The 14,926-nt window shown below is 36.5% G+C and overlaps 1 protein-coding gene across 1 annotated transcript in view; it reads left to right on the forward strand.

Moving 5' to 3' along the window:
* Nucleotides 1–14,926, forward strand: part of LOC104923139 (inactive dipeptidyl peptidase 10-like) — a 96,482-nt gene that overhangs the window by 74,110 nt on the left and 7,446 nt on the right. Inside the window, exons 6-18 of the mRNA XM_010736137.3 lie at nucleotides 2,112–2,164; nucleotides 2,572–2,653; nucleotides 5,620–5,740; nucleotides 6,455–6,609; nucleotides 9,152–9,249; nucleotides 9,932–10,055; nucleotides 10,153–10,191; nucleotides 11,432–11,539; nucleotides 12,011–12,102; nucleotides 12,242–12,289; nucleotides 13,239–13,360; nucleotides 13,868–13,915; nucleotides 14,562–14,660. Of these exons, the coding sequence (XP_010734439.3) occupies nucleotides 2,112–2,164; nucleotides 2,572–2,653; nucleotides 5,620–5,740; nucleotides 6,455–6,609; nucleotides 9,152–9,249; nucleotides 9,932–10,055; nucleotides 10,153–10,191; nucleotides 11,432–11,539; nucleotides 12,011–12,102; nucleotides 12,242–12,289; nucleotides 13,239–13,360; nucleotides 13,868–13,915; nucleotides 14,562–14,660 (1,189 nt within the window). The remainder of the gene's footprint in view (nucleotides 1–2,111; nucleotides 2,165–2,571; nucleotides 2,654–5,619; nucleotides 5,741–6,454; nucleotides 6,610–9,151; nucleotides 9,250–9,931; nucleotides 10,056–10,152; nucleotides 10,192–11,431; nucleotides 11,540–12,010; nucleotides 12,103–12,241; nucleotides 12,290–13,238; nucleotides 13,361–13,867; nucleotides 13,916–14,561; nucleotides 14,661–14,926) is intronic.

The raw sequence follows: 14,926 nt of genomic DNA on the forward strand, positions 1-14,926 counted from the left end.
CCTCTATGATCTACCTTACTGATTGAATTCAGATAGATCAAATACAGAAGGTTTTATTATGTTTGAATAGCAAGTTCAGTTGTTTTTCAACTAAAGTCATGACTATACTACCTATGTGCCATTCGTGTAAAACAAATACTAGGAATTGTATACGTGCCATGTAACCCCAGTCTACTGAGAAGACCGCCACACACCACAATCAAACACACCACTGCTGTATAAAACAGTCTCTTACTCCCTCCACATCTCTAAACATCCGCCCCTCTCATGTGTCACCCATCACTGACAGCCTTATCAAGGAGTCATCACCGAGCTGTCACCTACACTATGAAGGGTGTCTGCTGAATGGTGCTGACATCTTTTTTTGAAGGAGGAGTCAAGTTACAATAGAGTTTCATTTTTCCTTCCTGGAGAATTCTCTCTTGTACAGTGAGGAGGGAAGTCCAAATTAGAAGTGAAGGCTGGGTGGCAAGTAGATCGGCTCCATTCTGTGCACAATTGATCTTGTGCAGAGGGAAATGGAGTGGCTCCACAGTATTTATCATATCACTCTGGGGTGAGCTTACTGTAACATTGTTATGGTAATGCTCCAGCCGATTAGCATGCAGAGACACTTGAGTATTGAACCATTATCTCAATGAATCCTAAAACAAAAGCTGTGTGAGTGGATATTCTCTGGGCATTTTATTGCACATGCAGGTAGAATTACTGACACCTAAAGAATGGTGAGGTGTGTCAATATGTGGCACTCAATGTTTTAATTTACAGGTAATTGCAAAATAATAATCTATGAATCATAATGTAGAAATATATGTAGTGCCTATCTGGTTCTTTCCAGCCCTACTTTTATGTTTTTACACAGCAAATTATTAGTTAACATTTAAATTTAGCATACACTAGAAACAAACCTTTTCTTATATTTACCTCTGTTAGTTCAGAAAGTTGGAAACATTTGTTCAGGATGCATTTACCATAGCTTAGCATAAAGCTGAAAGCATTAGGAAATAGCTAATGTTTCATCAATTAAAAAAGGAAAACATGTTTCACAACAGCTCCAAAGTGGTCTTATTTATGTATTCTCTCTTGTTAGCTTTAAACGTAGCAACCAGACTAACATGATGTTTACTGGACCCAGTTGTCGTTGGTAACTTGGATCCAGTGTGTAGACTAGCACTCATTGAACCACAATTTTCTTTTCTATTTGTGTTACATAAGTTCACAGAGTGCAATGTGTAAAAAAAAGCCAGCGTTAAGCTAAACAGATGCAGAGCAAGCTCTTTAATGTGAATGCAAGATATTGCTTTTCTTGTGTAACGCATAAGAAGAAGAAAAATTCAACCCTAAAATTGGAATGATGTTATCTCTCAGCACTCAACTGAAGAATTTTGGGAAAATGAAAACATATTTATGTCGAAGGTAAATTTAGTGAGAAGAATAGTGACAAAGTCCTTTTTGTTCCTTTTACACCTTCACATTTTTTGACAGAATCAAGGCAGAGAAATATCGTTTCATGGTTCTTCTTATATCCCTGGAACACTGACATTCTCTCTCTATTTATATGCAAATATGTCTGATGACCTTTGGACATACGGGCGTAAGCGTAGGCTGAGCAGTTTCATGTTTTTCTTAAAAAGTGCATAGCTATATCCCTACACCGCTCACATGCCAAATCTGAGTAGCCTTTGTGACTTGACTATACGCCTCTAATTGAATGTAATGAAAACTACACAAATGATCCATAATAGACTTTTTGTATAAGTGTTTTTCATTAGAATATGATTTGATTTCTTCAGATCATTGGATAATTGTAATTTAAAGAGCAAGGACTAATCACAATGCAGTCCAGTCACAGCTTGTGTTCCTGTACATTCGGCTGTGCGAAATAAAGCACTGTCAAAAACATTGCATAATATAATCACAAAATCCTCTCAGAATGTTACATTGTGTGTAATTTGTTGTCAGAGACTAATGTGATGGTCCAAATATCCATTCCGATGATTAATCTTGATTAATACACTGTTAGTCATGATTAACTGAATTATTTCTTGGCTGTTAACGTGTCAATATAGCTTTGTACATAATAACATTGAAAGCATCTTTTAATGTTTTAGGTCTACCAGCATTCTTTCTTGGCATCGTACCTCATTTACAACCTGTATACAAGGTAAGTAAAAAAGATTAACCCTAATCAACATAGACCATAATTAAATGACTTCTTACTTCTTTTCTAGTTCATGCACCAAAATACTAATAGCAACCCCCTCCACTCACCCTTCCATTGAAATATTATGATGGCTGTAAAACATGGAAAAAAATAAACAAACACAAAAGGCCCTATCGAGAACCAATGTTTATCTGTTATGGGCTACTGTAGACACTTGACAGTTTAACATGTCAGAGTGGCCAGAACTGCTGGAAAATTGTGGAAAATTCAGAGGACTTAACTTTCATGGTTATCGTTGCAGTCACTTGTATCTTTTTGAGATTTTAAAACAGTAATAATGTAAATGCTTCCTGGTCTGGTGTGTAATTGTTGATGTGTAAAATGTTTTTAATTTGCCCTTGCATCAGAGAGGTGCGCGAGCTGAATCCTCCAGAGGTGTCAGATTCAGTCCTCCAATTTGCCTCATGGGGCGTTCATGGTCAGCAGCTGGTGAGTTCTTCACAGGTCTAAAAAGGATGAATGCATCAGAATATTTCTTCCATTATTCACATAATGACAAATGGTGGGTACTTTAATGCTGTGTTAAAAGAGTTTTTTTTTATTTTTATGAATGAGATATTTTTATTGGAATATCTTCTCCTTAATTACCCAAGCAAGTAAACAACAACATAACAACCCGTATACGCCTAACACTCCTGAGTTCTATTTTATTCTGTGCTGCTGGGCGATTGCACCAAGGAAATCCTAATTGCAAATATGTGTGCGCTCCGCTTTTTTTCACAACACTAGGTTAAGCCAAAACATGTATAATATCTAAGTCACCCTGTGATAAAATCCCACCTCTAGATATAATAAGGCCACAATGTGAGAAAAATGCACAAATTGCCCAGGAAAAACGTTCTTTTAATACAAAATATGAATTGATATATTGTTTATATATACAAAGTCTTCTTAGGGATATTCAGTCACATGATGAATTCAAAATGTTGGTTTAGTCAATGTACAAAAAGTTCAAGGAAAGAGTAAGATGAGAAGATAGAAATGAATTATCTGAAAGAAAATTGTTATCCAGCACTTGCTGGATAAGGATAGCTATGCGTGTAAAATATCAAATCTGAACTAGAGGTAAGCGTATGTTGTTAATTCATGATAATGCATGCATGTCCCACTGTTGCACATTATTAAATGACAACCTTTAGAAGGTTCCAGTTTCTCCAATGTATGGATTTGTTGTTTTTATATCATTGTAATTGAATATTACACTATGTTGTCTGTTGAGGGCTTTTCACACTGCACTTACAGGTAGCCCACAGCTAAAAGCATTCTTCAAACCTTTTTTTTGGCCCCAGGCTAAGAAAGCTTTCACAATGGTACAATCCTGACACATTCCAAAGTGCCTGAATCTCAACTTTAGCCTAGGGCTTTGCTCCAGAGCAGGGTTAGCCTCTACTTTGCAAGGGTATCCTCTGAAAATCGACTAAACACGGGGCTAAAATCTGCTAACGTGAAACTATAAATGAAAATAAAATAAATCTAAACATTCCAAACAGACATTTAACCCAGGGTACAAGTGCAGCATGAATCGTAAGTTATGGATAGACCTAGATGGTGAGAAAAACCTTTTGGTTGGACAAGCAAGCAATTCAAATTTCTCAGCTCAGCTTCATGGACATTATGTTCATTTTTCATTGATTTTGACTATCTTATATAACATATTATAATAATTAATCCACCTTCTTCCATTGAGAGAATAATCAGCAGATTAATCAATAATGAAGTCAGTTGTAGCTGCAGCACTGAACAACTGCATTTGGATTCAGTTTTGTTTGGTTTAAAATAAAGAAACCTTGCTGCATACAGAAAGGTGAAAAACTGTGTTTAATTTGATGTCTTATGTAAAATTGTGTTATGTATAATTCATTGCATTTATAGAACCCGCTCTGCTCTGAGGTAAAGATGGATCAAAGGCTGTTTTTGACTTGAAAGGAAAGACAAACTCCCTTTAAACCAAACAATTATTTTGAAGAGAAGCCAGCAACAGTTACACTAATCAAGCGATTGCTGGAAGACGTCTTGTTGGGCGGCCAAAGCTCTCTGTGTGAGTAATGCCTCTGCCGTGCAGAGTATTGTGCACAGAATAATCAGTCCATTATTTTCTCCAGTGCAGACAAGGAAAGCAATTAACCATGTGATAGCATATTTATCTCGTTTCCTCAGTATTACTACCTGCCCTAAGTGGGAGCTGTTCTCTCTCTGCTGCTGTGTGCCACACCACTAATGACAAAGTAGTATTTATCACACCTGGATTCTACCTGCATATTTGTTATCACACGAGATTGTCAATGAGCATGTTCTGTACTGTGAAAGCAGTATACACCGGGTTCTCAATTTGTTCAGTCAAGATGTTCTATCGCCGCAGACCTTGTTGCATAAAGGTGCATAAAGGTGGTGGGTGTGCAAATACTAATTTACACGTCACACACACACTCACCGATGGCAGAGAACCCCCACACAATTGCTGGTCTGGCAATTGGAGGAAATGTGGTGTTCAGTGTCTTGCCCAAGGACATTCTGACATGTGGACAGGAGGAGGTGAAGATCAAACCTCCAACCCTGCGATTAGTGGATGATTCACTAACCTCCTGGGCTACAGTCACCTATATAGAACATCTTTGAATGCATTCTGACCTCAATGAATGAAATAAATACTCTTGGAATATGAAAACAACCTGAGAATTATTCATTCATCATCTATCTAGCATGCTCCCATGTGTCCTAGCGTTTCTAGCAATAGTGTGTGTACATAGATATGGTACATATACTATAATCAGTGTGGGAAGAGGTATTCATATACTTTACTGAAGTAAAAGTGCTAACACACTGTAGAAGTAAAAGTCATACGACAAAAATGCTACTTAAGCAAAAGGGAAATACACAAACATGTTCCCTGTGACTACTTTTATATATTATATCATTAGATTATTATGGCTTATAAAAGCAGGAATTTAATGTTGTAGTTGGTTGAGGTAGAGCTCATTTTAAACTATTATGTATAGGACAACAACAACTAATGGTTATTTCCATCATGGATTAATCTCCTAATTACTTTATCAATTTATTGATTTATGGGTTTGTAATAAAATGGTGAGAAATGCCTTCACAATACGTGACACCTTCAAATGTCCGTTGTTCCATCAACAGTCCAAATCTCAAAATGAATCAGTTTACTGGAATTAAATACAAGAAAAAAGCAGCAAATCTTAATCCTAATAATTGTTTGATGTTTAATTGACAAAGTGATTAATTGACAAAGTTAAAGTTCAAATCTGATACATTGGGTTAGTTCTTCATATTTCATATATATTATTTCTTTGTAAAAATCATACTTAAAGTACTTGAAAAGTACAGAACTCGAGTAAATGTAATTAAAGTAATATTTTCTCTCCATCCCACAGCTATATATATTTGAAAACAATATTTACTACCAAACGGATGTTCAGAGCAGCTCATGGAGACTCACCTCTTCTGGACAGGAGGGGATCATCTTCAATGGCATCACAGACTGGCTGTATGAGGGTACGAGAGAAGCTACTCAAACACGCTGGTACAATGTATCTAGTTGAAGGACAGATAGTATTGGATGTTACAGAGAAAAACAGTATTTCAGATAGAAATCCTTTATGTGTAGAAGGATTCACAATGTTTTGCAGACTTTGTGCAGACTGTGGCATTGGAAAAAATATTTTACATACCACTTTCAGAAATCATCTGTTGAGGTACAACCTTTAATAGACATACTGTTATTACCGTTACATAGGGCATGGCTAGAGTGGGTGAGTGGATGGATGTTCCTGTTTGCCACCAACAAGAAAAGCTGCTTTGTATTCACTATGCTGATCATATTTCCCTAATCTTAATCAAGTAGTTTTAAAGCAAAAACCTAAGCAAACATTAATCTTAGCAGTTCTGAATACATCACATGTGCATAAGTTTAGCTATTTATATTATTACAAATTAAAACATTATGTAATGGCTCGTGTTTGTTAGGTTCAGTATATGTTGTCTCCACCTGTTTCTATTTTTCTTTTTATCTTTAAAATGAACTATGGCACATTTTAAACAGTACATATTATTTTCAATAGATGGATCTATTAATTTGAAGGGGAATTTGATAACCAGTCAGTATATCACTTATTCATTTGGCCATTTATTCATCCAGCTATCAGTTTACATCTTACCTAATAATATGCATTCACCACAATCTGATCTGTCTTCTCTTGTTTTTTCTAGAGGAAGTGTTGCACACACAGGTGTCCCACTGGTGGTCACCTGACGGCTCCAGACTGGCCTATCTCACCATCAACAACTCCCTAGTTCCTAACATGCTCCTGCCCTGCTTCACAGGCTCGCTATACCCCAGGGGGAAGGAGTACCCTTATCCAAAGGTAGAACTGAGTGTACTATATGTCCAATTGGCATGGATCATTCCTTTCAACTTAAAATTAAAGCTGGTTATAACATATGAAATTGCATCATATTGATATCCTATTTAAAAGAAATTATTAGAGGTAAAATATGAAGTATAAAATAATTGCAAATGTCTTTTACAACCAGAACTGAGTCTAACATGAGTATACAAAACCTTCTGATCACCTCCAACCTTTTCTGATCACTGCATCTGTAGAGCAGCACTAGAAATGAGTAGATCCAGTTAAAATTCACTGCCGTCGTTCTTCAGATTATTTTACACTGTACAACAATCCTTACAACTTGACTCTACTATAGCCTGCACGGGGACATACCTGCCTTCATTGCAGCTATGAATAATACAACTGAAGACTGTCTGCTTTAGCTTATCCGTGAAGGTTAGTGAATCCTTTTTCTTGTTTAATTCATCTTACAGTTCTTTTGAAGAGGAGAGGGCTGTAGGGATTTGTGGCACTGGGAGGGATAGAAATATGATATGCTTTAGTAGGGCCAGTTAACACACTACCATCCTTTGATGCGGATGTTTAGCGTATCAAATGCCTTTAAGATAGGAGATGGGTTGTGGAAAACTGGTGGAATGGGGGTCATAAGGTAGAGGGCAGCCCAATTTGTCGGTTCAGAGCCAAAGACGGGGGGAAGGGGGTTCATAGAAGGCATCTGATTAATGAAGCACTGCACTTGATCTTAGTCTTGATCACATGGTGTGTAGAAATTGTCTACACACACAGTGATTCTGTTGGTTATACCCTTGAGTGGGGTCAGTGTTATAATATTTTCGGACTAAATGAAGCTGAGATTTAATTGCCTACTCCTTCTCTTTGCCTCTGAGAACACTGATGCTGTACAGCAGTCTGACATAGTCAGTCATACTTCTGCTTCAGTCACTTGGGGATAAATTTGTCATGAGTCGATACACAGTAAAAGTAATACCCTAGAGAGTGTTCTTCATGGTTATCATGCATTTGTGCTTCAAGAAATACCTCATTACTGTCACAGTGATAAACTGTTTCATGTTATAGCCTGGTGCATATTGGATTTTTTTGAAGCCAATACCAATATAGATATTTAAGAATAGCAGGACAAATACCCCTAGTGTCTCTGTGAGTTTGTACTTAGACATAGCAGTGCTTTGAGCTAATAGGAACCCTAACACCCTTCCTCTTTAAAGGTCAAGTTTACCATCTTAGCTTAGTGTGTTAGCAAACTTAGATCAAACTGCAAATTAGCACGAAACCCAAAGTGCAGCTGAGGGTAATGGAAATGGTTTTGCAGTATTTGGTTAGAGTAAGGGTTAAGGAGACCTGAGTTATCACAGTTCATTTCAAAGAAGTCATGAATATCTGTACCAAATTTTATAACAATTCAATATTGTTGTCAGCCAACTGGCCCGACCAAATAATCCAATAATAATATATCCGCCAATTCTTTAAATGTAAATTAATCAAGAAATGTTGCTCAATTTCTGTTATAGGTCAATCATATTCCAGCCCTGTCCCCTAGAAATGATATTTATATACGATGAATTTGCAAGAGCAAATACTTTTTGTGGAAAATGTAATGCTGTCCAAATTACATTTAGTGTTAACATAATGAGGAAATGTTGTTAATTAACTTTTTGGCAAGTCTAACATATGTTCATATTGAACATATAGTTAAAATGTTGACTCATAACAAAATGTCTACCAAAATAGTCAATCTTGGAACAGATTATCCACTCATAGTCGCTACAGCATTATTAACTTTGAACCATGGTCTCTCTCAACCAAAGTGCTTTTGTTGCTTAAACTTAACCAGAGATCAAAGTCTTGAAGAAGTCTAGCACTGTATGTCTGCGACCCACCCAAACAAATGTCCTTGTGACTCCGGAGCATGAAGTGTTTCATTCACTCAAAGAAACTATCTCTCTGAACATAATCCAACCAGGATGAAAACAGGAATCTTATTCACCATTTCATATTTATATTAACAGGTTTCATATGTGTTACCTGTCAGGTTTTGTGCTGCAAATGGCATCAGTAGAACAGAAAAGAGTTATTCCAAGAAGTTATTATACATTCCATAGAGCAGAAAGTGAAAGATTGGAGAAGACATGAATAATAACCAATAGAAATAAGCGGGCATAAGAGCAGAATAGATACTGTCGTCTGTGTGATAGGTTATGCTGTATTTTTGAGATTTCCCTTGTCATGTAGAGTAATGAGCTCGGTTTTTGAGGGAAGCTTAAGCGAAGTAAAATGACTGACTTACCCCAGGGCCTGCACAGTATACAACAACACAGTTTGCTCTATTCTTGTTTCATATTCTCATTATATCCTCTGTCACTAAGTCCTACTGGCATTGTTCAGTATAACAGCACATAAAAATAGAAAACGAGAGCAGCGCGTTGCTCGGTGTTTATTGCTATCGCTCGCTGTGCTGCATGCAGTACATCATGCATATTACATCCAATTTGATTAGGCTTGTGAATGTAATTGCACATTTGTGCTGTTTTTACTTTAGATGGGTCAAATCAATCCCACTGCCAGACTCTATGTTGTCACTGTAGATGGCAGCTCCCTCACAACAGAACTGAGACCTCCAGACAGTTTTGAAAAGAGGTATGACTTAAACACGTTTTAAAAATGAATAACATTTATTGATCCAGGCTGTTTACTTTGATTGCTGCCAGTGTTGTAGTACTTGAGATCGGTCTTGAAGGTCGGCCATTTTTACTCACTCTTGTCTCACTCTTGGAAAAAAGAGGACTCTATTTAAAGAGCAGTTGTGGTAAAGAAAAAACAGTGGCAACTGTGGGGATACTAGTGTTTTCCCCTTTAACCACTAATGGCCCTTATTTGTCCCACCACAGTTACATAGCAAACAGAAAATAGTTTTACTTTCCCTGGAGAGATTAAAAGAAATGACAGTGGAAAACAGGCTGAGAAACAGTTCAAAAAGTGGTTGTACAGTCAAGTTATATAGCAAACACCTGCATGGATGCTCAGTGCAGAAAAATAAAGAAAGGAGTGTTCAGCTCCTAGAAAGTGAATGTGTCTCTCTGGGGAGATAGATCAGCCAAATCTTCTGTAATGAAATTTGACTTCCTAAACCAAAAAGAGTTCATCTGCAAAACGGCTTCCAAAAGAAAACACACAGCATGTAAATCCTACGTTTCACTTACTGAGACCACATCTCACCCAAAGAGATTTGGCAACAAGTGTGCTATATACTGTCTGGTCTTGTCTCTATCTCAATATACTCTGGTCTTGACTAACACACTGGTTATTTGCTCTTTCCTAGTGAGTACTATGTCACCATGGTGAAATGGGTGACACGGGAGATGCTGAGTATACGATGGATGAATCGAGCTCAGAATATGTCAATTCTTTCATTGTGTGATGTCACAACAAGTGACTGCACAAAGGTTTGAATTGTTATTTTCATTTTTTATGAACAATTCTTCTGTCTCCTTCAATGACTTTACAGAAGTGTTTTGTATTGACTTGATCTTTCCAATTCAGAAACACGTGATGACATCAGAGAAGTGGCTTGATCGTCAGGTGAGTGCGTCACTGCAGAAGGGCTTCTTTATCTGTGATGTGCCAATTATAAGACTCAATAAACTGTTAGTTTTATATGAAAGCTTGTGATATACAATAGCTGAATCTGTAATGATAGCCACATGGAGAAATAATTCTAATAAAGGGCAAGTTAAAAACAATAAAAGGAAATGGAATTGAATGCTTGACATTGTATTTCAGCATAAGTACAGCAAAATAGTTATGAAAAGTACTACTGAAATACTTATACTTAGCTTTACACTTACTTTAGTTGAAAACTAGTAAGCACTGTATACAAGCTAATAAAGTGAATGTTCCAGTTTTTACAGTTTAAGGTGTTGCAGAACATAATTTCAGCACAGTTAGTGGGAGGTTGTGCCTGTTTCGAGTTCAGTAGAATTAATATACATGCCACTGTCCTGTACCCCACATACAGCTTACACTGGCTCAGTTTCCTAGTGTCCCAGCGTATCAGATACATTTTTAAATATAGAGTTCTAAAAGTTCTTCAAAAATGCAGGAAATACCCCACAACAGACTCACACAAACAGGGTTTATTAGGATACATTTTAGAAAGCTTGACCTTTTAAAAATAGAGATGATGTAACACCCTGAACAGAGCTTTTTCACAGCAGCTATTTTGACATGAAGTCGTAGGGTAAGCACAGGCGTTACCAGTGATACTAATTAAGGTTCATTCAGGTCAAACAGAGTCAGGGTGCTGCTGTGGTGCACGCTGGCTCACTGGAAAGTCTCTGCTGCAATAAAATAAAAATAAATACTGCTGTGTAAAAAGTCCTTCTTCCCAAGCGGATTTCAGAAAATCTGAAACTGATTAGACACAGTTATAGATATATGATATTACCCCCCTGAACAGATAACAAGGATTCCATCTGGGTGATAATAATTGCACCTTAAAACATAGTTGTGTTGCATATGATTTAGTTATGAATTTGTTGAACGCAAAAGAAACAAGATTGAGGCAGATTGAATTCATTTTTTCAAGAGGAGAAAGAAGAGAAGAAGTATATATTAAACATCAAGTAAACACTAATTAAGTTTTGAGTTTGCTTCAACAGTAAACAACATCAAGGGCAATTTAAAAGTGGACCAGATCGGCTTTTTTATAGTGGCATGTCTCTTATAGAACTTGTAGGACTGTTTACAGAGGTCTTTCACCGCCATTCGGCCACTTTTGGAAACATTTGCAATACATTTTTATGTTTATCTTTTTTCTCAGAATGAAGAGCCGGTATTTTCCAAGGACTGCTCGACATTCTTCATCACTATGCCGTTGAAACAGGGTGGCCATGGGACATTCAACCATATCACCATGATCTCCAATCAAGTAATACTACTACAAACTTTTAGTAAAATGAATACTGTGCAATTAGTTAGCTGCTTTTAAAATAATAAAAAAAACTTGTCTCAATGTACTTTTTATCCTTTTGTTCCCTTATCTGCCCTGCCTACAGTAAGGGTCTTGAAATTATTCATACGACTTATGAAGTTCCATTTGAAGTCTCATCATTTTGAATTATATTCTAACCCTATTTCCTGAAACACCAGAGAATTAGGAATATATTCACTTGAATAAATTAAGGACAGTGTTGTACAGTAGATGCACCGAAGGCACTGAGTTCTATGCCAGTGCAATTCAGTTTCTCTAGAGATAATAAGTGGAACAAAAGTTTGAGACTGAAAGTCACAGCCAGGTAAAAAACTCAACTCACGCCTTTAAGACCATGTAGGGCATGCAAGGTCATGTTAACACACTTTCGCTTCTCTTTTGTGTTGTATTCTTTGTCATGTTTCTCAGTCTGAGGGTCAAGAGGTCAACGTCCGCCACCTGACCTCAGGAAGCTGGGAAGTCTCTCAAATTCTCGCCTATGATGAGAGAACAAACTCAGTGTAAGCACAAACTGATGATACCACACCCTAATAACACACCAATGATGTTTATATATGACATGAAATTAAATTTGAATTGACATTTGAATACACAACATAAAAATAACTCTGGAATAACAAGTCTTTTAATGCTTTTCAGTTATTTCTTAAGTACAGAAGAAGGCTCAACACAACGGCAGTTGTACAGGTACCACATTGAATTCACTTCAATGCAGTAGTAGAGCATCGTCAATAAAGAATTAGAATTAGAAAGTTAGATCAATACCACTCTTATGTCTGTGTGGTGAATTTTAAATACACAATATTAATCCAAATCATGTATAGAGTAAACAAGCCAGATGTGAGTTAACCAGCTGCTGGTGATAGCTTTATATTTATCTCATCCAAGTCATGACAAAAAAGCATCCTATAAAAGCCCTGAGTGTAAATTGTTTTGTATTGTATTGTACTTTCATGTTATATAGCTCCATAGTCAGGTTTCCATCCATGTAATGTAACACATTTTAACAGAAGTTCCAGAAAAGTGTCAAAAGAAAATATGAATGATTGCGTTTCCATCCACTGTTGTCATATGAATATTAGGGGCTGATGCATTCAGATAAACAGTTGGTGCTGCTAATTCTGCCATTAAGCCATTGCCACTGACATAATTAAATTAGCACCAGCCAAATCTCAAACAGGGAAAACCACATGTGGAAAACAATGGAAATGCAGTATTTGTTTATTTCATGTATTAGTGTGAGGAAGGTTAGTCTGCTCATCCCTCCACGCACATCTGATGTTTCGTTTCACATCATTTTTCAGTCTCTCCAGCTGAGCCGCAGCTTCAGTGAATGAGTAATGTGTTTCATGTATGTCCTGATGTATTCATGTAGTTTGTTTTCATGTAGTCACATTTAGTTTTTTATGATACTGTTACACCTCCACCAGGATTAAATATGCTTTTGTGATAATTCCGAGAAAAAAAGGTAGATGGAGTTAAACTACAGTGTTGATCACAACATTTTTTTTTTTTGGGCACATTTTTCTGTTAAATTATCTTTTGCCTGCAGTCTACAAACAGACTGATTGTATCTCAAAAGCTGCAAATCCTCTCAAATCAACTTATTTTGTCCTTGTTGTTTTCCCTCAAACAGAGTCTCCACCGTGGATCCTTTTCATAAAGAATGCCTCACTTGCTCCCTCTTCAAATTAAAGTGCACTTACTACGACACGATCCTCAGCCCAGACTATCAACATGTTCTTCTCAATTGCAAAGGTATCGCCTCATTATTACCAAAGCAGCAACACCATAACTGAGTGGTTCATAGCGAGGTTTTCATGACATGATTAGATTTCATCTGCAATAACACAAAATGTTGAAGATTTGTCCATATCTAATTCACTATTTTTGCACTAAGTTAATACTTTTTTCAAGATCTGGTTCATCATTTCAAACATTCACACATGAAATGTTGTCTCAAGGTTATTTCAACATTTAATAGAGTTTGTATTTTAATTCTGTTTGTTTGAGAGCCCTCAATCATGAGTTGAGTCAGTATTTATAAATGCAAGTTAAAACATTAAAAACAAGTGCTGGTTAAATGTCAGCCTTTTATCACATCAAGTAAAGTGAGAATTCTCATATTCAATATGTTTTTTTCTCATGTTTATTCCTTTATTGTGGTTCTTTTTTTTATATTTTTATGTTTTGGCCTTTAGAGTTTACTGTCTTAATGTAAAGTATCCTTAATAAAATGTCCAGTAAAGTTGTATTTCCTGACAGGACCTGGAATACCCCAAACTACTCTTCACACACTAAATACTATGAACAGTGAGTACTCTGGGAATGACAAACTTGAACCAATTTACTATTTAGACTCTTTCACTCAATTGCATCAGATATATGTTCATTATGTTTGGGTAGGAGTATGTTTTTTTTTTTTTTTGCCTTCAGTGTCTAAAAAATGCATTAATCGATCAACTCATTTTTGGAGATTAAGTCACGGTCATGAGTTTGGGTTATGGGTTTACTCAGGGCTGTAAAAAAATTAATGGATGCAATTAAGATTAAGGTGTTAAGTGCTTGAAATGATGCTGAGTGTAAATCAGAGGTACTCAGAGGTGCGTCTGGGGAATCTGCAGTAGATAAACAGTTCTCTGCTCATACACACTCACAGATTGAGACATGTTGATTATTTTGCTCTTATAAAATCACCGTTTCAGTTACCATGTTGTTTGACATTAATTTGGTGACATTTTAAAGTGCACCGTCTTGTCTGTTTTTTTTATTTCAGTTGTGGCTACTGTGTCTTTGATATTGCATGTGAAGAAAGCTTGGGTATTTCCTCAATAGTTCATAGCCAAGCTAATGAAGTTAATTTGCTATTGAGGATTTATCAAGTCATTGTTCTATTTGTTGAAAGTACGAGTTTTCTTCTAACTAAAGTAATTATTCTTCTTGTCCTGTCATTCAACAGAGTACAAGACTCTGGAAAGGAACACAGCATTAAGACATGCACTGATAAACAGGACAATACCCAAGTGGGAAAGAAAAACTGTACAAATCAACAACTTTGGTATGACATTATAATAATTTTTAATTATGTGCAAAATGTAATGTGAGTCATGATAATGATTTCTTGTTCTCTAATTTTCCCGTTGTCTGTATCATCTTCATCACCACCCCTATCACTGTTACAAGAACCAACTTTTTTTCATCTTCACCACCAACTAACACATAGACTTGCAGTGGACAATTTAATAGACTTCTCCTTCAGTTCTTTATCAGGTCTGATAAGCAATATATTCACTTATTCTCTACTGACAGCGCTGTTACATGTTT

This window comes from Larimichthys crocea, chromosome XVIII, assembly GCF_000972845.2.
Source record: "Larimichthys crocea isolate SSNF chromosome XVIII, L_crocea_2.0, whole genome shotgun sequence".
NCBI lineage: Eukaryota > Metazoa > Chordata > Actinopteri > Sciaenidae > Larimichthys > Larimichthys crocea.